General features: G+C 38.7%; 1 protein-coding gene across 3 annotated transcripts in view; it reads right to left on the reverse strand.

Annotated features, from left to right (window-relative positions):
- Positions 1-3,003: 3,003 nt before the first annotated feature.
- The window catches only part of pak4 (p21 protein (Cdc42/Rac)-activated kinase 4), a 60,471-nt gene continuing 39,222 nt past the window's right edge, over positions 3,004-24,252 (reverse strand). For 2 of the 3 annotated variants that reach the window (XM_030152976.1, XM_030152977.1), the window contains exons 4-11: positions 24,016-24,220; positions 23,695-23,928; positions 21,130-21,582; positions 20,820-20,953; positions 18,900-19,026; positions 8,039-8,164; positions 7,805-7,939; positions 3,004-4,753 (exon numbers count right to left, since the gene is read on the reverse strand). In XM_030152976.1, the coding sequence (XP_030008836.1) occupies positions 4,598-4,753; positions 7,805-7,939; positions 8,039-8,164; positions 18,900-19,026; positions 20,820-20,953; positions 21,130-21,582; positions 23,695-23,928; positions 24,016-24,220 (1,570 nt within the window). In that variant the 3' untranslated portion in view covers positions 3,004-4,597. Of the gene's footprint in view, positions 4,754-7,804; positions 7,940-8,038; positions 8,165-18,899; positions 19,027-20,819; positions 20,954-21,129; positions 21,583-23,694; positions 23,929-24,015; positions 24,224-24,252 lie in introns of all 3 variants that reach the window. The other variant, XM_030152978.1, reaches the window with a different exon arrangement.

A 24,252-nucleotide genomic window follows, 5' to 3' on the forward strand; every position in this document is an offset into this window, starting at 1 on the left:
GGTCCACTGTGGAACAGCTGATCTGCACTGGAACGACCTCGCTGAGGCGTCTTCTGTTGGGTTCATCACTAGTATCTGTTCCTCTGCGACACTTTCATAAGTGGTTTCTGATCCTCTTTGACGAATCTTGAAACGATGCCAGTTTAAAGGAAAGGCTTCGTGTGAGGTATGAGGCCAACCACATCAGGCACTTCTCCGTCTGGTCTGTAACAACGTCCATCTACTGTTAGTACAGATGAGGTTCCACATACAGTTTAATATGATCTGAACTGGGCCGGAACAGTGAAATAACAACATAGTAACCTAGAAATAATGTCAACTCCAAACTTTTGTCCTTGTTTTAGAGTGAAAAAAGCCAAATTACTAGCCCTCTGTACTGTTCAATTCAAGAGAAATGTCCTTTTTTAATTTATTTATTCATCCTAAATAAAATGGAATATAATTTACTAACCTGATCACTAACTAAGAAATGAAAGAAATAGGAGCGGGGGTGGAAATAGAAATGCTTTGCTACAAAGTATCCTAGATGAACAACCAAGAAAACCTGGAATTTCTTAAGAAAAATAAGTGCAATTTTAACAATATTATGTCTCAGTTGATCATTTACACATGTACATTACAACTTACAGATCACAGTGAATCTACAAATACACAACATTTAACAGACATAAAATTGCTGAAATTAAACTTAAAGGTGGGGTCTGGGATGTTTTTCTGGAACATTTTTTTATTATATTCCTTAAAATCCCCTTCACACCCCGATGACAACTAATTAATTAAATGCTCTAACACAAAAATTTAAAAAAATCAGTCACCTGTGGAATGGGCAGGACTGAAAAAACACCATCCAATCATTTTGAGCGCCCACTCAAAATGATTGAACGGTGATATGTCTATCAAACTCAACTGCCATTCACCCCTCCCCCCATCCCCCCTCTGCGCGTGCCCCTCCTCGCCTTCCCACAGGCTGGAGCGCTTGTTCAGGAAGCGTAGCCAGAGCTTAGCTATATTAGTTCTATTAGGATGGAAAGTTCACTGTCAAACTGTTTAGTCACTAACATAAACCACTAGGAAATGTAACATTAGTCTCATAGGTCTGAACTGGGGCTGTTCTGGAAGAGCCGGGGGTTAGAGGAGACTGAATGAGGTATGCATGGATACGTGAGCCAGAGGCTCAGTTGGGGCCGTAGTCGGGGCAGGAGCCTGAGGTGTACGGGACCGGAGCAGGTGACGGAGCCTCAGCCGGTGTCGGAGACGGTTCGGCCGGACCGGACTGCAGACGGCGTCGGAGCCCAACCCGGGTACGGAGCAGAGCAGAGCCTCACGGCTAACTGATGCCGTGCAACGCTCGTGAACCCTCGGGAACAAGCATTGCACGTGCCACCACTCTGGAGGCGTGGCTTCGGAGGGTCTTCTGAAGAAAGGGGTTTGGACTTTTGAACTGAGTATTTTCAAAATGTAGCTAGCTTGAGCCATTTTTCCAAGATCTCAGACCCCACCTTTAAGTCTCTTAAGACATATCAGGTTCATATTTGTTCATGTAATTCAAATTTTTTTGCAAAAGAACCATTTGTAAATGTAAATATGTTCAAGTAATTTTACCTTTTTACAAAGAGAAAAATTTGGAGTTGTCATTATTTATAGGTTATTATGATGGTATTTTACTGGTCTGATCCAATTAAGATTATATTGGTGTGAATGTGGAACCTGAACTAAAATGATTTTAACATCATTTAACATAATATCTTCAAATTCATCCCATGGGCCGGACTGGACCCTTTGATGGGTTGGTTTTGGACCACGAGCCGCATGTTGACTCCCCTGTTGTAGAGGAATGGAAGACCCAGTGACTAATTAAAACAACCTCAAAATGGGATTATGTAGAGGATCATAAGATTTGATAAAACAGCCTCCAACAGAAGAAATAAATCAAACAGTCACAAAACTCCACAAATGTGTAGGTTTTCCATTTGGCAAAAACGTTTGGAAGATTATCAGCAAAAAGTGAGATCATCAAGTACAAAAACCTGTACATTTTGGTCTCATTTACCATCGAGCTGCTTCTGTTCCCACTGGTGTTCAGAGATGCATTCACTGAACCTCGTAAACTCTGGAATCTCCATCACTTGAATGGGCCCCAACTCAAAATGACAACAAGAACACCTCATAAGTCTACAAATATGCACTCAACTGGTTACAAACATTGTATTTTTCAAATTTTCTGGTGTTTAAACGCATCGTAAGACATTGTACAACAAATGTAGCCTGTTTCAGTCATTACAAAGGATGTTCTTCCAACTGACAGCATTATTTTATGATAGATACTGTGACTGATAATGATGCTGATTAATGTGGAATGAATGTTATGGTCTTATTTTGGGTTGTACTGCCCAGTCCTGCATTTGGAGGTGGTCTGAAAGATTAGATTCATGTCATCATTTGCTACGTCATAAACTGAATGCATGTTGCTACTTGTAGAACTCCATGAACAAACTGGTATCTGTTTAGGCTGTGAAGCTACGTTGCCAAGCTTTGCAGTTACTGATGCCTAAGTCATTACCATAGCAACATATGCAGACAGGTCAGCGATATCAGGACGCATTTGGATTCATTTACAAAACAAACATGAATCGACTCATCTGGACAACTGGTGGAGCTAACAGAGATCGTCAGCAGCTACAGTGTTAGTTGTAGTGTGATTGTGCTACAGAGAAGCTAACGCTAACCAGCAGCTAGTGTTCATTTCCTGCTGTAGAAGAAGCAGTTTTTGAGCTGTAGTGAAGTTGTTTACAGTGTGGAGATTGAAGACCTGCTGAAATAAAGGTCTGATGTGGAAAATCTGCTTGTGGAGTTTGTATTGGAGTTCTGCCTTTCATTTGCTGACTTTATCAGATTTATTTTTAAGATAACCGTAGCTAGTGTTGTACAATGCTGCTGCTGTAGAAGAGCATAGGGGATGCAATGAAAAGCCAGCAGTCAACATAAGGGTTTCTACATGAAATCAGTATTTAGGCACAAAAATCTTCCAGTTTTTACCCTTATTCTAATCTGTTTACATGAAAAATTAAAAGGAATATTCACTAATATTCCTGTTTCTATGCAGCTGTGTTTTTCTCTCATAGTGAATGAATCCTTCCTCTTTTATTCCTTCAAACACTTATCTGATATCAAAACGTTTCATGATGTCTGAAGGTATTTGTGCTCCTTCTGACCAGAAATGAGTGTCCATCTTTACCAGAAAGGACCTTTATCTCTACTAAACTGAGACATGAATGCCTTGTAGAAATGTCCAAAGATGAATCCTAAAAATAGAACATCTGCATATTTAAATCTCAATCGTAAAATCATCTAATTTGGAATATCAACGAGGAAAATGCCATTTCGAAGACTCCAACACAAACTCCACAGATAAATGTAACATATTGAACCTTTAAAAAGGTAAAGAAAAGGCCTGCTTCTTAAAACACAAAAGTAAAACACAGTGTATAAAAGACAAATAAGAAAAGAAATGGTAAAACAGAACATCCTCATCCTCTCTCCTACTTTTTTTTTGTTGTAAAATCGTTCCTGCTTCGTGACGCTGCAGAAGTCCTGTCTGGTCTGATCTTAAAAACATTAAAACATCTAGTGTCTATGACCTGCTCGCTGAAAGAGTGCAGCTTCTATCTCTTGTTGACAGTGCTTGGCAAAAAACAAACAAACAAAAAATCACATCTCATTCTAAAATAAAACAAAATCATATAATAATAAAAATACAATCACAAAATAGAGAAAGCAAAACATCAAAACTGATATATCTCTCTATGTTCATTGTACTTACACAGGAAAAGGAGGAAATAAAAGGAAAATTCATCTGTTAAAAAAACCTCAACTCCAGTGTTTACCTTTGACTTAGTGTGTTTTGTTTACAACAGGAAGCTAGTGTTTATGCGGCTACGAAATCGAGTCTGTGGAACTCCTCGCTCAGTAGTAAGTTCTGGTGTGATGAGAATGGGCGTGTTGGTCTGGGATCCGTCTACGTCCTGGGACGAATCCAGTTTCACTCTTAACTGTCTCTGAAATCAGCCATCGCGGTTCCTTCAAAGAATCTGATTGTGATGTGTGCAAAAGCCCCGACGTCCACGCTTCACCTCCTGGTCAGGTCCGAGTGGGCGAATAAAAAAAAACAAAAAACAAAAAAAACAACAATAAATCAGTCAGACACAATCCTCAATCTTTCCAGGTCAGGCCCTTCAGTTAAAAGAAGAAGTTTACAAGAAGAAAAATAAAGATAAAAATCACTCAACGGGCGAGTTCTCCTCTGCTTAAACGACTCGAGGTGAAGGATCTCACTTGAATCAACTGTCAAACGCCGTCAAATCACATGTTCATTCACGCAAACGCACTCAGCCTTATTGCCTCTGATTCAGGGGATTCACTCCCACAGGTCACGGATTCACAGAAAAACAGAATACTCCTGCACACCTCGTCCCGACCGCCGCGACCTTTGACCTCTGTGGGCCGTCCCCCCGTGTGCAGGAGTATTCTCTTCCATTTGAACCTGCACATGGCGTCCTCCAGGGGGGGCGGAGGTGGTAGTGGGGGGGGTCTTAGTGTTTCATTTCATCCGGTTCTGCCTCATCAGGGGGACGATGCAGGACGGGGGGCCGGCCTTGGTCAGGAAGGGGTGTTTGAGGAGCTCGCTAGCCGTCGCCCTCTGAGCCGGGTCTCGAACCAGCATCCGGTCCAGGAAGCCCTTGAGCAGAGGGGAGACCTGGGAGGAAGGGGGGGGGGGGGGGGGGGGGGGGGGGGGGGGGGGGGGGGGTGTCAGAATCAGTGAAGGGTTCAAATCTGACTGAACCTAGAACGATGATTAATGATGTTAATAATCATTACTTTGAGATTTGCATTGTTAATAATATGAATTGTGATTGTCATGCATATCATGTATTGTTATGTTCTGTGTTTTGTGTTGTCCTTCTGTGTGGACCCCAGGGAGATTAGCTTGTCACTTTGGTAGCAGCTAATGGGGGTCCGTTTAAACATTAAACATTTCACCACAATAACTTTGCCAGGAACTTTGACAAATGTCAGCGTTGAATTTTGCGGTGTATTCATCTGGCTCCTATCACCTGTCCGTCCATTAGGTACAGGGTGTCCACAAAGGCTCTTCACAATTTAAAAAATGCATCACAAAAGCAATTGACAGGGTGTTTGCTCTTTATCCAAATAAAAATAACAGACTTTTCCATACAACTAATGGTGACCATATAGAGGCAAAAAAATTTCAATATCTACTTTTTATTTTGTAATAATTTCCACAGATTTGTCTATTCATTTGCTTTTACAATACATTTGTTAAACTGTAAAGAGAATTTATGGACACTGTATTTCCTGAATACACTGAAAAAAAATCAGTAAGGAAATTCAGTATCTCTCCCTGGACTGGTCTGGAAGTACATTTCTGAATCTTCTGTCTGAGAAAACATCAAGACCTTCAGAAACGGGTCAAGAACTACATGTGCAAGTACAAGTAATAAAACACAATTACACTGTAAAAAACTAAACAAAAAGGGGGTTAATAATTCACTTGAAATCATACAAAAACAATGTATCCCACTGTTTTGTCATCTCTCATGGTCCAAAAACTCAACTCTTTTTGTCCCAGTGAGAATAAAAACGTCCTGATCGGTTTTTATTCTGACCAAATAAAATAAATAAATGACAAGTTCTCTTTCTCGTTATGTTCTCGTTAAACTCCCCTCATTGTGCTGCTGCCTGAGGCTGACTGAACTGCAGATCAGTGTTAAAACAACAGCATGTTCCACGCTGCTCTGTGAACGACTCCATCATTAGTCAGAGCGGTGACGGCAGATCTGGGATCAGAGCCAGATCCAGATAACCTCCATAACCTCTGTCGCTGTGACTCAACACAACTATAAAAAGAAGGTCATAAATGACTTGACAGCACTTTAATACAGTGTGTGACTTCTGTACTTCAGGGCACATTAAGAACAGCTGTAATAAAACATGACACGACGTAGGATCAATCCTCCTCAGTTCAGAGTTCTTCTTCACTGGTTCAAACAAAAGCAGCGTTTGATTTGGTTTTAATAACTTCAGGTCAAATGTGTGTGTAATGTTTGTTTGTTGGTGTTGGTAATTTAGTTTTCTTCCTGCTTATTATTATTACTGTTACTTTATTAGAATTATCATTAGTAGTTCTGCTATTTACATATAGAAACTATTGAAAATCCCACCTAACAACAGAGAGACACAGGCGAATGTTTGCTGAATGTTTACTGAGTTATTGATATCTTTGGTGAAAAAGTCACTTTTCTTGATTTTTTTTCTATTTTTGATATAACAACCCCCAGCTTTAATCTGAAGTTTTATGAACATCTACATGATCAGTGAATAGACACATAGGAAAATACCAGTAGGAACAGACTCAGTAAATAATGATGGGTGTCTGCGCAGAGCAGTAAGATGACGCTGACACTCACTGAATTAACCCAAGAAACAAACACATGTGACATATTAGATGGAAACAGCAACAAACGCCACCATGTATGAAGATCTGCAGAAATGACTGTTTGACAAAGGCTTTGACAAACTGTGGACGAATCTGAACTGGCGTCCTATGATCCAGACCAGAGGTTCAGTTCACAGACTAAAACTAACACCAGGTTAAGGTTCTTACGTCCATCACCTCCTTAATCAACAGCTCAGGTCGTATGTTATTATAGGACAGATCAACCCTTAGTGACCCCCCAGAGTGTTTTTGTTAGTTAATTTTCTGATTATTATGTCTCTGTTACAGCTTACAGCATGAATTTCTGCAAAATGTTTCTTGTTTGACATATTTTTTTAATCTAATGTCAGTTACTCTTACCGGTCTAGTATACGTTACTGGCACTTTTTACACCCTCTGCTATAAAATCATCACATATCAGTATATTTACTCCTTTTTCTGTATAATTCTCTTAAAGGAGTGATATTTTGCTTTTTTTTTTTTTTTTTTTTTTTTTTAAATGGAATTATGCATTTTCCAACATTTCCCTGTGGTCTACATAAACTGTAAATGCTCTGCTTGGGTCTGAATTCTTCATTCACTCAACTCAACAGGTCCGTCTTCAACCCTATTTCTGAGTAATGACACCAGAAAGGTGGTTTGGAGTGCTGGCCCTTTAAATGCAAATGAGCCACTTCAGGCCCCGCCCCCTCCAGGTTGTTGGCTGTGCTGCTCTGTCCCGTTCAACCAACAACTGAACATTTTAGGTAATCTGCTCCAAGTTTGGACATATTTTCAGAATGGACTACAACCGCTGCTGCTGAAAAAACAGTTATGTCGTACTCAGAGAAATGTTCGTCTTGACCTTATATGTGAAAATGTTGTGATGTAACTAGTTATAGACGTAACAAATTAAGAAGGAATTGAAACAGGTAGAAATCCACTCGATTTTTTTCCAAAATGAATATAAAGATAGCTTTGCAGCACCTGGAGGGTTCAAATTCAAACTTTAGGAACTATTAGGGTCCAAATACACAAATAAATGAACCAAAGACTAATAAAAGTGGGTTTAGCTAAATATGACACCTTTAAACCACTTCGGCTCTGCTCAAAACTACCATATTTTCAAGGATTTTCAGGATTTTATCCCTTTAAATGTCTGTTTTAATACATAATGCCACTTGTTTTATCCAAAAACAAAACAAAATATGACAAGTTTTCCATATAGTACACGGTGGAGGGATGTATCATTATTTGGAAACTTTGGAGATAAAAATTGTCAGTGGAGTGTTTTCATGCCTCTTGTCATACCTTGTGCAGGTTCTTCAGTTTCGGTGGCAGGTTGTCTCGGATCATTTTCATGGCTTTGAGCGGTGGTTCGTTGAAGTACGGCGGCTCTCCATCCACCATCTCTATGACCATGACCCCCAGAGACCAGATGTCCACCTGGACACAGCGAGGACAGGGTCAACCAGCAGAAGAGACGCCGTTGTAGGCGTTTATTTAACAACACGACGCAGAGAGAAAACCAGGTGTGAGCGTTACCTCCGGTCCGTACGGGAGTCTGGATATGAGCTCCGGCGCCATCCAGTACGGCGTTCCGACCAGAGACTTCCTCCTCTGGACTTCTTTAGACACCTGGGCGCAGAACCCGAAGTCTGACAGCTTCACCTGGATGTGAGGAGATGGAAAAGGATGAGAAGGAAACGAGAAAGAAACAGGACATGGACGCCATCAGAACCACTGTGTGTTTTTAAAGGAGTGATATTTTGCTTTTTAAAATGGAATTCTTCATTTTCCAACATTTCCCTGTGGTCTCCATAAACTGTAAATGCTCTGCTTGGGTCTGAATTCTTCATTCACTCAACTCCACAGGTCCATCTTCAACCCTATTTCTGAGTAATGACACCAGAAAGGTGGTTTGGAGCGCTGGCCCTTTAAATGCGCATGAGCCACTTCAGGCCCCGCCCCCTCCAGGTTATCGGCTGTGCTGCTCTGTCCCGTTCAACCAACAGCTGAACATTTTAGGTAATCTGCTCCAACTTTGGACATATTTTCAGTATGGACTACAACCGCTGCTGCTGACAAACAATTATGTCATACTGGAAAAATGTTCATCGGAAGTCTGGACCTTATATGTGCAAATGTTGTGACGTAACTAGTTGAAAAATTTAACAAATTAAGAAGGAATTAAAACAGGTGGTAGAAATCCACTCAACTTTCGCCAAAATGAATATCAAGATAGCTTTGCAGCACCTGGAGGGTTCAAGTTCAAACTGTATGAAGTATTAGGGTCCAAATACACAAATAAATGAACCAAAGACTAATAAAAGTGGGTTTAGCTAAATATGAGCCCTTTAATGTACAGGAAAAATCCACATTTAATGCTGGGAGGTGCAATAACAATATATTTATAATGTTTTTATGTACATTATTCTTATTCTGTCTTTAGGTTTATTTTGTTTATATTTTCAGTCAAATCACACCCAAAATGTTTAGTCCTTTGATCTTGTTGAATAAGGAGTCAGACTGCACTAAAAAAATGAACAAAATAAGCAATAAACCACAAAAAAAAGACTGGAAAAAAAAAATTGTTTACTGTCTAGTTATTGTCTCAGTTCTTCTTGATGTCTTCATTTTTGTCATCTCCTTTACATTAGTTTTCTGTAATTGCATATTTTATGTATAATTTAAAGCCAATAATCACCACACTTCCTCAACTCAGGACCGAAAACCAACATTTAAAGTTGAAACCAATGATTAATATGTTATTTATTGATATCAAAATGTGTTTGTGTGAACGTTTGTCTGTATCATTCAGGTCTAAATGTGAGGTTTGACAAATAGAATTCCCAGCATCAACTGGGAAATGAAATAGATTCACCAAAGAAAGTCTGCATGATTTGGTAAAAAGGTCATAGTATGATTATTGTAGATAAGATAATTTTCAGTTATGGTTATTAAGAGTCTTTTAACTGTGCAGGATAAAGAGGAAAATGCACAGATTATTAAAAAGACAAAATTAAAGTAGCATGCAGCAGCTTTTGATAGAAACATGTCTGTATGTGGGATTTTTTTTTATTCTTTTATGCATTTTTATTAAACACTTTGATACGGAACCAAGTCCATTATAGATTCTGAAGATCTGTGTCACTAATTTGCAGAATATGCTGTATGATGTTCCTGGAATGCATATTTTTGTGAGGATTCATAATATACACGTACTGTCTAGACATGTATGATTCATCTTTTGTCATGGTCTAGTGAGTAAGCAAGTGAAAATCACAGTAACTTGTACTATGAAATCACAGTACATTCTGTGGAGTGCTACAACAAATAATGGGGTATGAGATTAAAATGTGCTGTGATTTACTGTATTTGTGTAACGTGTCTGATGGAAATGTAGCGGGAAACGACATATACTCGGTTAGGGTACTTTTAGTGGCTGCAAAAAAGCAATTAAAAGGAACTAGGAAAAGACGAAGCCACCAACAAAGAACCAATGGATCACAATTATTGAAGGAATATATACAATGGAAAAAATAACTCCCCAACTGCAACTACAAGAAGCACAAATGGACAAAAAATGGAATAAATGGACTGATTACAGAACCCGGAATGGTGGAAAGACTGAATAATGTGAATGTCGCGTCGTGTAGTGTACCCACGCAAGGTTCGTTTGTTTTTTGTCATGTTTGGTGACTATGTGTTAATAAAATGTAAAATAAATAAATAAATAAATCACAGTACACACAGGAGTTCAATTCAACAGAATCTTAATAAACCTAGTCAGATAAATGCATTATTTCAGCTCTGGTGGTGACTTTATCAGGAGGTTGTGTTCCTTTTTCCTGGTCTGAAAAGGCTCGTGTCTCTACAGTCGGTGGTTTATGAACAGAAGTTAATGCAGATTAAAAACAGAACCATTTGATGTGTGAATCTGAGGCTGAACTTCCCTCTTCTGCATCGACAGCTGAGTCGTCCTGTGATATGTGAGTGTAACAGTGAAGCCTGGTGCCATCCACTCATGAGAAAACAGGTCTGGTCACGGTCGGGTAGACGAACCACCACCCTGAGAATTTACCCAGAAGGCTAGCTGCTACAGAAACGAAGCCACTGACACACATATGAACCCTGTTCATTAACTTAACACAGTGACACGGTGCCGCTGACCCGCTCGACTCGAACGGCAACATTTTTATGCAAATGAGGCTTTTATCATGAACCTGATCCTGATGTTCAACAGTCAAAGGTCTACAGTTTGATCCTGTTCTGAGAAATCAAACCCCGTCTGGTATAAACCACCGAGAACAGCTGCACCCATTTATACCAAACCCACCCCGACTGACGAGAAACGCTTCAGGCTCGGCTGAATCTGCTTCCCCTGTCAGACCAAACCCGACACAACACCACAACAGTCACACAAAAGACAAGTGTGACCAGTCACAACCCTGAGAAACTAAACCGAAACAGCTGTAAACGACCAGAGTCACTTTAGAAACACAAACAAAACACTGTATCTACACCTGCAGATCACTGCGTTTGCACGGACCCCAATGTTCTCCCATTATTTAACCAGAAAAAAACTGAGATTAGAAATCTGTTTCAGAGTGTCAAGTTACCAAAAATAGAAATTACAGCCATACATTCACACTAACACACTAAAAACATACATAAAACACTAAACTAGAAACATACATATAAAAACACCATCAATCATTTAAAAGGTATTAAAAGTATAACAACAATGTCCCTTAAAAGGGTCTCAAAGCAGAACCTGATTCAGTCTGTTAGAAAAACATCTACATCCAGATTTATCCTTTTCCCATTCATTGAACATGACTTTGAACATATTTACAGATACCAGATCCTTCAGTTTTATCTCCTTCTGTAGGTTCTTCCAGGCAGTGGAAACAGAACTTTTAAAAGACTTTATTCCCAGTTCTGTTCTGACTTTTAGAACGTGTAGAGATAACAGATCTTGGGACCAGAAACTGTAATTATTGACATCTCTCCAACTAATGTAGACCTGTAAGTATGATGGAAGCAGACCTAAAATACATTTATAAATAAAAGAATACGAGTGTGGGTAAAAAGATCTGTCCGTCCAACTGGAGTAAATATACAATAATCAGAATAAACAGACCCATCAGAATCAGTTCAATATAAATACAGGTTTAATCAGAATCAGAGGCCTGGTGTAAACCTTAAATAACCCCATTAGCACTAAAATATCAGCCTGTTGACCTGCTCGTGTTCAACCCACATGGAGGTAACATCAGGTCGCATGACGACGCTGCACACAGGTGGAAACATGGACGTAGAAAAACTCCACTGGAGATTTTAAAACATGTGAGGACTGTTTAACACCTCCATGGTCAAAAAAGTTGTAATAATCGGGGGGGCGGAGGATCCCAAAATCACATATTTGGGAATTAGTTTGTGATCTTCATGAAAAAAAGCTGGAAAACTGCTTGTTCTATTCTGTATTTTTAAAACCGAACAAGTGAAATTAGTGGTCAAATGCAAAAACAGGCTGTTCTTTTCATTTGTTTGCTTTCTGTTCTTCTGTTTCTTTTTCCTGCTCCTCAACCTGAGGAGAATGGATTGTACTATACTGACAAAAATGAGAAATAAAAAAAAGTAAGACATTACTCGTCAAATTGATGAAGCAGTTCAGAAAATGAATGAATGAATGGTTTTGAATTGTGAATGCACATCTTAGCGCTAGGGTGTCAAACATACGGCCCACGGGCCAAAACCGGCCCTCCAAAGAGTTCAATCCGGTCCTCAGGAAAAAATATTTAAAAATTTAAAAAAGACACTGACTTTCAAGTTGTTTTTGTTTGTTTGTTTGTTAATTTCTATATTTTTCAGTTCAAGACGCCTCTTACTAAATGTTTTGTGTATTTGTAGATCCAAAGTTTTCTCTTTGTTTTAGTGGAAAAAGGTAACATTACATAAAAATATTTACATTTACAAACTATCCTTTCAAAAAAATTTAATAACCGTGAAACTGAAACTGAATCTAAAAATGCTTTACTAACTCCTTTATTTGTCCCGATGTTGTGCACCTCATTTTCCTTTTCCCCACCTATGAAAACTTTTATTTGAGGGGGCAAGACGTTTGTTGCCCCCCCCTAGAACCGGGTGCAGATGATGCCCTGCTGTTTGCTCTGCTGCGAGATTCACAAGCGGTGCCATGCTGTGGACAAATGTTTGATCATATTGGAGGGATTTCCCCCTTGTGAAGAAATGGAAGCTTTGCAAGTGTTACTAGTGGCCTTGGTGTCATCTTTTCGTGTGAAATATGGACATACTTTGGACCGTTTCTGCCTCAACGCTATGTTGGCTAAATTCTGAACCGAAACAATGCAGCGTGCAGAATCATTAAGCAGGCAGGCAAACGATTCCAAGGAACTGAGCTACTGGGAAACGGTTCTCAAAAAGAACCGGTTCTTGATTCTCATCCCTAAGTGAGTCAGTCTGGGTGGATACGGTACAGTTTTTTGTGTGTTTGATTGTAAAAGGGACCCAAACAAGTAGAGGCGTTCAGATCTTGAACTTTCCTGCTGCTGCATCAACACCAGGATTAAATAACGCAGTGCAACAGCTGACTGAGACGTAAATAAATACATTTCATCCATAACATAATGAACAACAGTTGAAAGTGAAAGTGTCGTTATCAGTTGCAGTGTGCTGCATCATGGACCTGCAGGGGCGTTTTGTGTGTCATGGGACTCAGCGATGCATCTGTTGAGGGTTTTTAAGACTGTATACTTAGGGTGGGGGGAGGGGACCATTTACTGCTCATGGGTGAAACCACACATCTTAAACATGAAGAGCCACAACACTCATCAGCTGTTATAAAGTGAGATGTGGTTTGACAATAGACTCATGCATCACAGGTTGTGTATTTAGCTTCATGCTGTGGTCGGTGCCTGTGACAGGACCTTATTTTAGTTTGTAAAAATAGAAGTGGTTTATGCTGTTTTCACGTTGCTGAATGCTCTAGTTAATTTTTGCTGAGTTACACATTTACACCGCTTCCCTGTTTCATGTAATATTCGGTTTTATTATATTTTATGTCTTGTTCTGTGTTTAACTTTGTTTCATTTAGTTAATTTCTGTCCTGTTGCATTTTTGCATCCTTTTGAATGACAATAAAACAGCTTTGAGACAGATTATGGCCTTAAGTTTCAAGCTTTAAATGAATTGCACTGTTGTTAAGCCGAAAGGTGTTGAAGGAGAAGTTATTTAGGTCAGAAATTTGCATGTGAGAAAACCAGCCACGATATGAAACGCCATAAGACTTGACATTTCCGGGGTTTAGTGGGTTCAGATCAGAGGTGGTTTTTGGTTTTTTTGTAGCAAGGGAAAGGAAAGATGAAGACAGAAACAGTCATAGGATTATCCCACCAAATATGGAAAGATTAACCCTTTAATTGCCAAAATCGCAATATTACGGAATGAAACAGACAATAGCTCCAGAGAGTTTCCAAATCTTGTTACCAACTCACACCAATAGATGGTGGACATGTGCCCCTTCAATCCAAACACCATTTCAGGGCATCTTTCTATTCAAAGTGAAGAAGAAAATCCAGTTTAAAGGCGTGGTCCTGAGCTGGTTTAGAAAGTAAGTAAAGTTTACTTAATTTTAGTTTGGATAAATATGGACAGATTTCTATCGACGCACTGAATGCACACATCAGGTGATAGCCTTGCCCATTTAGTGACCCCCATCCCACTACCTCTTTTTATATTTGTCTTATATTTACTGTAACTGCACCTTGATTTTAAATGACTTAGTTTTAGTTTTTAAGTGCACTGCCAGTATACATATTTATCATGTTTTCTGTGCAGATCTGCCTGTTGGTCTGTATTGTTGTGCCTTTGTTGTGTAGTATGTGTGTGGTCCTGCTGCAAACAAATTGCCCGTTTGGGAAAAAGAATAAAACTGATTCAGATTCTGATTTGTCTACTCTGCTGCTTGGATAAAAAGATTCTAAAACTTACTGGATTTTATTCATTCATTCATTCATTATCTGAACACGCTTTATCCTCACTAGGGTCACAGGAGTCGCTTGGAGCCTATCCCAGCTACATAGGGATGAAGGCGGGGTACACCCTGGACAAGTCGCCAGTTCGTCGCAGGGCTGAACATATAGAGACAAACAATCACTCTCACATTCACACCTATGGGCAATTTAGATTAACCTATCAGTGCATGTCTTTGGATGGTGGGAGGAAGCTGGAGCACCCTGAGAGAACCCATGCAGACACGGGGACAACATGCAAACTCCACACAGAAAGGTCCCACCCCTGTCGACTGGTGTTGGAATCGAACCCAGGACCTTCTTGCTGTGAGGCACGAGTGCTAACCACTGCACCACCGTGCACCACCTACTGCATTTTATTTTCTAATAATGTTTAAGTTCATTTATTTTGAGGATAAGATAACAAAAAAACAAAAATGCAAGGAAAACTTCCATGTAAATATGTTCAAAGTTCAATGTTACTAAAAGTTACGCAATCCAATATGGCCACTGCCCTGTGACGTCACAACATGCCAGTCAGATGAGTACATTTACTCCCATCATAAACCAAGGGTCTTATCGAATATTTTTTCTCATTTACAGTATGACTTTATCTCTAAACACTTTCAAAATACAGCTTTTTGAATTTCATTTTCTATTGTTTAAGTTCATTTATTTTGAGGATAAGATGAAAAACAAACAAAAACACAAAGAAAACTTCCGTGTAAATATGTTCAGAGTTCAATGTTACTAAAAGATACGCAATCCAATATGGCCGCTGCCCTGACATGTCACAATATGCAAATCAGATGAGTACATTTACTCCCATCATAAACTAAGCGTCAGATCCAATATTTTTCTCATTTACAGTATGACTTTATCTCTAAACACTTCCAAGATACAGCTTTTTAGAATCTTGATCTCAAAATACCCTAAAGGGTTAATATCATGTCTTCAACAGTGTGTGGGTTGTAAAACACTGACTTTATGCCCTTAAATTTAACTAACCATTTCCAAAATTTGCAAAATATATTGGATTTTAGGAGACTAATGCTTTTTTTTTTTGCTGCATCTCAGTAAAGAAACTGAGAAATGGGTCAAAACACAGTATTTGAAATCTCTCTGACAGGACATTTCAGAGACAATTTGACAGATTAGTGTTGTTAAATGACCCATATTTTTACTTTTAAATTAATTTTTGCTTTAGTTGGACCATAATGGATTATCCAAAACAAGGAGCTACTTTATATTGAAATAAATGTTGGAATGGCCATCAGTTAAAGTTCACTCTCTGACGGGACATTACTGTGTTTTGACCCAAATACGCCTGTTTGTTACAACAGAACTAAAGGTGATATGAGGTTGAATAAATACCCTTATATCTAACAGGTGGTTTCTCTTTTATGTTCATTTTCCTGTGGGAACATGTTATGAGTTATACTATTATCTAGTAAGGATCATAAACTAAACCACTATAGAGCAGATCCTGATGAGGATCAGAGTGGGTCATATCTGTGTGACACACTTAACGCTGTGTTACTGTAGTTCTTTGGTCTACTTTTGCAAAGAGCTTGGTTTCATTTTCTCCAGAAAGCAGAAGCTCAGTATCAGGCAGGAAGTGATTTGGCATCAGCCCCAGTTCTACAGTAGCAGTTAACAAAGTGGCATTTACGTCGAATTTCCAACCAGAGTTTTCCTTTTATTGTTACAGACACAGTCAGAGGTGTGAGTCATGGTCTGATCATCTGGACCTGGATGAAGCTGAAAACAGTAGGAATCCAGAGCCTGGTTTAGTCCGTGCTGACTCACTGACTTTAAAGGTAAAAATAATCAAAACACTAAAGTGAAACATGGCGCTGCATCGTGTTACTGACACTTATTCATTTGACTGAACAACATGCAGGCCTTATGAGTCAGAACGTCCACAGTGAAGAGGTTTCGTGACGATAAGTAGCTCTACTACCACAGAGTTGTGGTTTGACATATTTAGCAGCTGTGAGATGCTGCAAAAACTTGAAGACTTCAGATGGTGACAACACACTCAACACCTGCCCCTGCTTTGTTGTGTCTCAGAGAGTTTGTTTGCCTCTGACATTTTACAGGGAAGTTTTTTATTTGATGAGCAGTTTTAAAGCTTGATACCAGTGTGTAAAGCAGCATCTCTACAGGTATCAAACAGAACATAGTTATATTTATATACTAACCCTGTATAATGTGAGTTATGTGCAATAAGTCCTGCAATTATCGTCTTGTATAGATAAACACACTGTTAATATTGTAAATATGGTGTCTATTAACATATTTCATGTCTATTTTTTTTTACCCTATTTTATCTATTTTTATTTCATTCTACTTTTAGTTCTGTCTAATTTTGCTTTTTAGATTTCTGTCATTTTATATTAGCTCTTTTCTTAATTACTGATGTATTGAGTTTTTTATATTGTTGCACTGACTGGAGAAGCACTGCTAATGTCATTGAACACACAGACAATAAAGGCTATTCTGTTCTATTCTATTCTATTCTATTCTATCAATTTGACATTTGTTTTGCCTAAAAATTGATGAATTTTAAAAATATCAGTATAAGATTTTTTTGAGAAAACAGACTGAAGTTATAAGTTATACTTTGATGTTTTCCAGATGATTGTTTTTGTCCATTTCAAGCTTTTTCTGAGAAAGTTAGAGTTATTTATTGGCTCAAGGGGATACATTTTTGTAAAATTTTATATTCTATTTTCTCATCTTATGTTTAGTTTTGGCAATTTTATATTTGCTCTGTTCTTATTTGCTTATATTCATATTTTTTGTACTGATTGGACTAGCACTCCTAATTTCACTGAACATACAATTACAACAAAGACTATTCTATTCTATTCTATTCTATTCTATTCTATTCTATTCTATTCTATTCTATTCTATTCTATCATTTTTGACACATTTAAAGCTGAGTTTGAGATAAACCATCTTTTATTATTCATTATAAAGCCTGATTTTTCTAAAAACCCATTGACTCATGTGGCTCTATAAATAAAGCTCATTGATATAAATATTGTCAAACCAAGTAGATTTTCTCTCTAAACATCAAACAGGAGGGAGTAAAACAGTAGAACTTAAATCTCTGGTGTTAGATGTTGGATGGAGGCAGAACCAGATCAACAGAATCTGGTTTAATGTGTTTTATGTCCAGAGAAGTGATGGTTACTTAACAACTGTGCTTTAATATATGTAAAGTTCAAGTACCATTTCAGCACTGTTAGCTCCCCCTACAGGCAGGACGATGAGCCCTTTTTGATACTGTCTTACAGCTCCATCATTTATTTTCTTCTCTAGAGTCAAGGACCTAAACGTTACACAAATCAGCAACAAAATTACTTTCTTCCCTGAATCCTTAAATGTGATCATCTAACTTTATTCTTACTGTTCTGTGGAGACGAAGCTCAAACAAACACTTTTCAATGCGTTTCAGTTTCACATTTATAGAGGTTTAATCATTTAGACTTATTTATTTATTTATTTATTTATGACTTTAACTTTGATGCTCAGTCCAACAGTTTCCATTTTATAATAAGATAAGACATTATATTAGTTATATTAGGCCCACAGTGAGGAAAGGTGCAACGGATAATGCGTTTTCAGTGTCAGGTTTTTGTTTTGTAAGAGTCTGTAGTTATCATTCTTTTCACAAAACCTACTTTTAGTTGATTTATTTAGGGAAAACTTTTTTTTCCAGGTAGGAACACAGTTTCAGTCCACACATGTAGCTGAAGTGATGTATATTGTTGTTAATTTTACCATGTACATATCCTTTTTATTACCTGTTTATATCCTGTATATATTTCTTATCTGTAGTATAAAGTTGGATTCCTGAATATTTTAGTAGAATTTAATGGTATTGTAGTAGTATTTGTATATTTTAGCATTTTATCTTTGTAGTTTTGTATACTGTCAATATTTTTCAGTATATATTTTGAGTATAATCTTGTGTAATATTTTTATTCAGTCTTTTTGCACTTGAAGTGTTTGCTGCTAAACTGGTTTCATTGTACCTGTAACAGTGACAATTAACATCTATTCTATTTTATTCTACATTCAGTTTTCTGCAAGTCTTGTGCGAAGAGTTGCATAAACAGTTACTGTGAAAGTAGACTTGTACGAGGCCAATGTGTAAAAAAAAAAAAGTCAGTTAAAGCTCAGATATGAAAATGTTCCTGTATAAGTACCTGGGGTTTTTAGACATGAGAGTCTCATCACATGCAGAGGTAGATTTACATACGTATACGATGGTCAGAGCGAGTCGGGTTCATCTCCATTTATCCGACATTGTTACTGATCAGTGTGAGTGGATTAACCCCTAACAGCCTGGTACTGACCCGTCCGTCGTGGGTGAGGAGGATGGAGTCGCTCTTGATGTCTCTGTGGATGACGCCCTGTGTGTGAAGGACAGACAGCGCCTTGAGGACAGACAGACACACCGTGGCGATCTGCTCCTCGTTCATCCTGCAGAGGGAAACACATCAGCTGTTTTATTCAACATAAAAGTGCAGAAAGGCACATTATTGTCATGAGAAACGTACGATAACACACAGGCCATCATGCGAACAACACTGCCCTCTAATGGAAGAAATGTTATTTACTGTAGCTGATAAAAGAATAACAGAGAAACATGACTCATTACAAATATTCCCACGACTGTTTACAACCTTTAAATACATGAACAGATAACAACTTAAAGTAATTATTATCAGACACTGAAACAGAAACAACAGCATTTTTCATTCTCTAGTTGTCGTCATTTTCATATTGGTTTTAAATACTCACAGCAGTCAAGCTCTCAGTAACATTTATACACATTCTAAATTATGCATAGTTTAAGGCTAATAATGAAGCGGTGGCATCACCTAACCTTCCACAAACCCTGAGGTTGACTGTTCATAGAAATCTAGGAGGCCTACTCTGTTTATGAATTACATTTCAACAAATGTTTAAAACATCAGCTATAAAATGTGGATTTACAGTGGAATTTTACATCAGAATAAAAGAACAGACCCACCCTAAGAAAATAATCCAATTTTCTTGAATGGAATGATTGACTTTAACCCATATTTATGATTATACGTGTCTGAAATTTACACTTTATTTAGGACATTCTATGGCCTGTATAATCTATAGAAACTTATTTAGTGCCTTTGTTTTACATTTTTATTAATATTGATAGTTTTATGTCATTGTATTTTCTACTTATTGTTATTTATTTGTCATCTCAAAAAAAAAACATGTCTACACACAATGACAAGAATCTGATGTGTGATTCCTGCAGAAAAGTCAACACTTTCAGGTCAAACTTTTAACTATTTTACTTCACCTCATGCATTTCCAGGTTTTTACAATTAGCTGGAGCTTATAATGAAAAGTCTGCAATAAAAAAGTACAGCTGAAACACTTTTGTCTTATTGGAATTAACCCTGAAAGACCTAAAAACCTGCTGGTGACCAAAACCATCTACTGATCTAAACTGTTTAATACCTGTTGATCCACTAATGCTATCAATACATGTAAATAATTGGTGTAAAATTCAGTTTGTTATCATTTCATGGTCATCAGATATGACCCACTTGGACATTCAGAGGGTCTGTAGTTACCATGGAAACACTGTGATCTTCTACAACACTGATTCCCCAGTAAAACCCATGGAGTTGGATCAGTGACAGTGGATGGAGACACTTGATTATATATATTAAATAATAAATGAAATTAACAAAAATGAATCCTTTTTGTTAAAATAATGTGAAAAATAAGCCTTAAAATGAAGCAAAAATTAATAAAATAAGCAAAACAACGAAAAAAAAACAGCAAAAGAACTTTAGAAAATGAACCAAAATTAATAATGAATCAACAAAATAATAAGTAACATTGCTGCAAGGGAACAACATTGAAGAAAGAAATAATAATATAAGCAACAAAATCAACAAAAGGCAAATGACAGTGGTTGGAGATGCTAGTCTTTATGCTCAGTTAATGATATGTTTTACTGAAAGAGTCGCTTTTTCTTCCATTTCCTCTGTTTTGATATAATAACCTTTGAATTTACTCAAAGAATTTATGAACATCTACATGAACAGTGAATTAAATATAAGAAAATACCTGATTTACACTAAAAATGCAAAAGATAAATGGTGATTAATAACTAGAATAAAAAACCTCAAACATTCTTGTAAACCAGTAGATTCCAGATGAATACAGAGTCCGTGGTTTACCAGATGTAGTTAAAGTGTGTGATTCCTGACTCTCACCTGGTGTGTGTCACAATGTCAGTGAGAGCCCCGCCCTCCAGGAACTCCATGACAACCCAGAGCTCATCTCCCACCAGGTAGCTGTTGTACATCTCCACCACGTTCTCATGGTGATAGTCCCGCATGATGACCACCTGCCCACGGACACAGAGGCATCATTTAACAGACGGAAAAGTGTGTATAGAAGAACTTTTTTGCACATACTTGTAGATAATATTCTTTGCTTCATCCTGTCCAATCAGGAGCAGCGTTTCTGTTCATTATGGATCAGATCCAACGTGTCTGAAGAGAACTGAACAGATCCTCGTACCTCATTGAAGAGCAGTTCTCTACGCTGCTGCTTCCTCAGGTCCATCTTCTTCACAGCGACCAGTTTTCCCGTGGTCTTCACCGTAGCGATGCACACGATCCCTGTGGACCCCTCCCCTATTTTAATGTAGTGGTCCAGGTAGGTCCGGGGGTCTCCAGGGTCCACCACCATCTGTAGCGCTGCCCTGAACTGCTCATGTGAAACCCTCTGGGGTTCCCTCTGCGGGGAGCGGGCCTGAGGCGGGGCCCCCGGCGCCGGAGGACCGGAGGGCACGGGGGGCCGCGGGGCTGGGATGTTGGGGTGAGGGGTGTGCGGGTGCTGCGTGCCCTCCGGTGTCAGGCTGGGGTGGGAGGTGTGGTGAGGATGTGGGTGGCTGATGGGGGGCTTGGAGGACCCTCGGGTGGAGCCGCTGGAGGGGCCGTTCTGAGGGGACGATTCATGGTGGCGGACGGGCTGGAAGGAGAAGAGACAAGAGTTAAAATATAAAAATAAAACCAATGTCCCTGTATGTCAGCGTCAGGTTCTGTCAAGAATCAATAAGTTGAATTTGTGAGGTTGTCTGGTTCTGTTCTATTCTATTCTTGTTTATTCTTTACTGAAGACCCCATTAGCCGACACACAAACGCCAGGCTAGTCTTCCTGGGGTCCTTTAAAAAATAAAAAGGTTCAGAATGCAAAATCACAATACAACAATCCAGATTCAGTAAAAAGAAAGGAGAGGAAGAAAAGAAAAGAAAAGAAAAGAGAAAAAAAAATTCCCAAGATGGTAACATAAAAAGACTAGTCACTCTCAAGCCTGAATAGTGAGTTTTGATGTTTTTTTCAATGCCTTCTTACTTGAAATGTTTCTAATATTTGTTCTGTGTTAACTAACTCAGAACTCAACTAATTCAGTCAAAGTCCATATATGACTTCTACCAGTGATCAGTAGGAACTATATTGATATCTGTAACCGTTTGCATGTTAGAAACCATTAAAATATGGACAATGAACACAAACTCAAAAATCTAAATTTGTCGAAACTGTGAACAAACTCTGTAGACATTGTCCCAATGAAGATGCGTACATATTGAACTGAATCTAACCAGTAGTTTTGGAGATAAAGATGTTTGAAAAATTGCTAAAGAAGACGCCGATGAGTGTGTATCACCTACAGGTTCAGTGTGTGATATATAGAAACATCTAATGGTGAAACCACAGACTGATGCCACTGAATAACCCTCTTATTTCCATGCAGTAAAGTCAACGTTTTTCTTTTTTATTGTTTTGTTTTTTTTAAGTGAAGGTTTTGACTCTGGTCCACACTCAGACAACTTATGTGACACTAATTTACTTTAACTCAGGGTGTCACCGATATAAAACAAAAAAAATAGAAGCTACAGTAAAAACATGGCCTCAATAAACATAAATGGCTTAATTTAAGGTAACAAAAACATCACTGGGTCTTATTTTTATATGATTAAACACCAAAGAAAACATAATTATGAACATTATATTCCTTTTCTGCAATTAGATCATCCCAAATCTATCAGTCTCACACACTGAATCTTTAAATAACAGGGTATAGTGTCATGATTGTTGAATTCCAGAAACTTTACAACAAACTTTTCATATTTTTTTACGCAAATTTTTGACTGAATGTCTGAAGTGAACAAAGAGCTTTCTCTGCCGAGCTGAGAAAGTTCATCTCTGCTCACATAAACTCTGAATTTAACCTGTTAAACTCTGGTCCATTTGTTTCCGTTCGGAATCATATTAATGTAACACAAACCTATGGATTGGCTGCTAGAAGAAGCTTCATTCATATAAAACCAAGTTATGATCAGAAAACAGCAAAGGCAAGACAATATTTATAATCATCACATCAAAATACCACCTTTGTTTTTGTTTGTCTTTGTCTCTTTCAGTGAGTTTCACCAGTAAAGAACTAATCCTTGTACTGTTGGATCTGCTTAGTTTTATCTTAGCGCTGCAAAGTTTGTCTCATTGGTCTGCTTTTCTGGCCTCTGCAGATGTGAAAGGCTCATTCTGACATCACTCTAATTTTTATGTGATTTAACACCAAAGAAAACAGCATTCCGAACATTATATTCATTTCCTGCAATTTGATCCTCTTCCGTCGCCCTCAGTCTCATGCACTGAACTTAAAAATAACAGTATAAAGTGTCATTATCATTAAATTCTTGGAAGTTTCCAAAAAAAAAACCAAACTGTAAAACATTGCTTTAATAAACAAATTTTTTTTAGTGTTGGTTCACTCTAATCTTTGACTGAAAGATGTCTAAAGTAGACGCATTGAGAGTTTTCCGTCATTTCAAAAATCTGAATCTAACGGAAAAAAACCTATTGAGGAATCAAAAAAAAATCATGTAAATATACAAAAAATATGTGGAAGTTTAAACAAAAGTAATGAGGAAACCTGAGGACTTAAAATGACAGAAGAAACATTTAGTTTGTAGTAGACCAACTTTGGGTTTTATCATCTGCATTAGGGATGGGAATAGAGAACCAGCTGTCTGTCCTCCTGGGTCTTGTTTCTAGTCCTGATCCTGGTAGTGGCCTGACCTGTCCCGTGGGGCTGCGTCCCCCCTCGCTGTCCGTCCTGGGGTAGGTGTTAAAGGGCCGGGTGGTCTGCTGGGCGGTCTTCAACACCCCCTCCGTCACCGGCAGGTTCGGGGTGCGGATATTGGGTCCAGACAGGGGCCTCTTGTCCCTGGGAGACTGAGGGCTGCCATCCCGTCCCACGTAGCTGGACTTGGGCCTTTGGTCACCAGGTTGGTCCCTGCGTCCTGTCTGGTCCTGGACAGAGGGAGGGGGTCGGGTCAGAAATGAAGGGACTATTGGAGCAGATGGACAGAATAAATGTCAGGTGTTTTCAATCATCACCTGGTTCCGGTCTCTGTGTTCTCTGTCTCTGTGAGGGGGGGGCGGGGGTCCGGAACCCGGTCTGTCCCTATGGGCCCTGCTGGGCTCCTGGCCCCGGGGCTGCTGCTGAGGCCGACCCTGGACCCCATCATCCCTCTGAGGAGGACGGGCCCCGTGCTGACCCTGGCGGTCACCTCCGCTCTGGTGGTCTGATCTGGGTCGATCTCTGAAACACAAAGACCAGGTGGTTGGTTTAAA

This window comes from Sphaeramia orbicularis, chromosome 13 (assembly GCF_902148855.1).
Source record: "Sphaeramia orbicularis chromosome 13, fSphaOr1.1, whole genome shotgun sequence".
NCBI lineage: Eukaryota > Metazoa > Chordata > Actinopteri > Kurtiformes > Apogonidae > Sphaeramia > Sphaeramia orbicularis.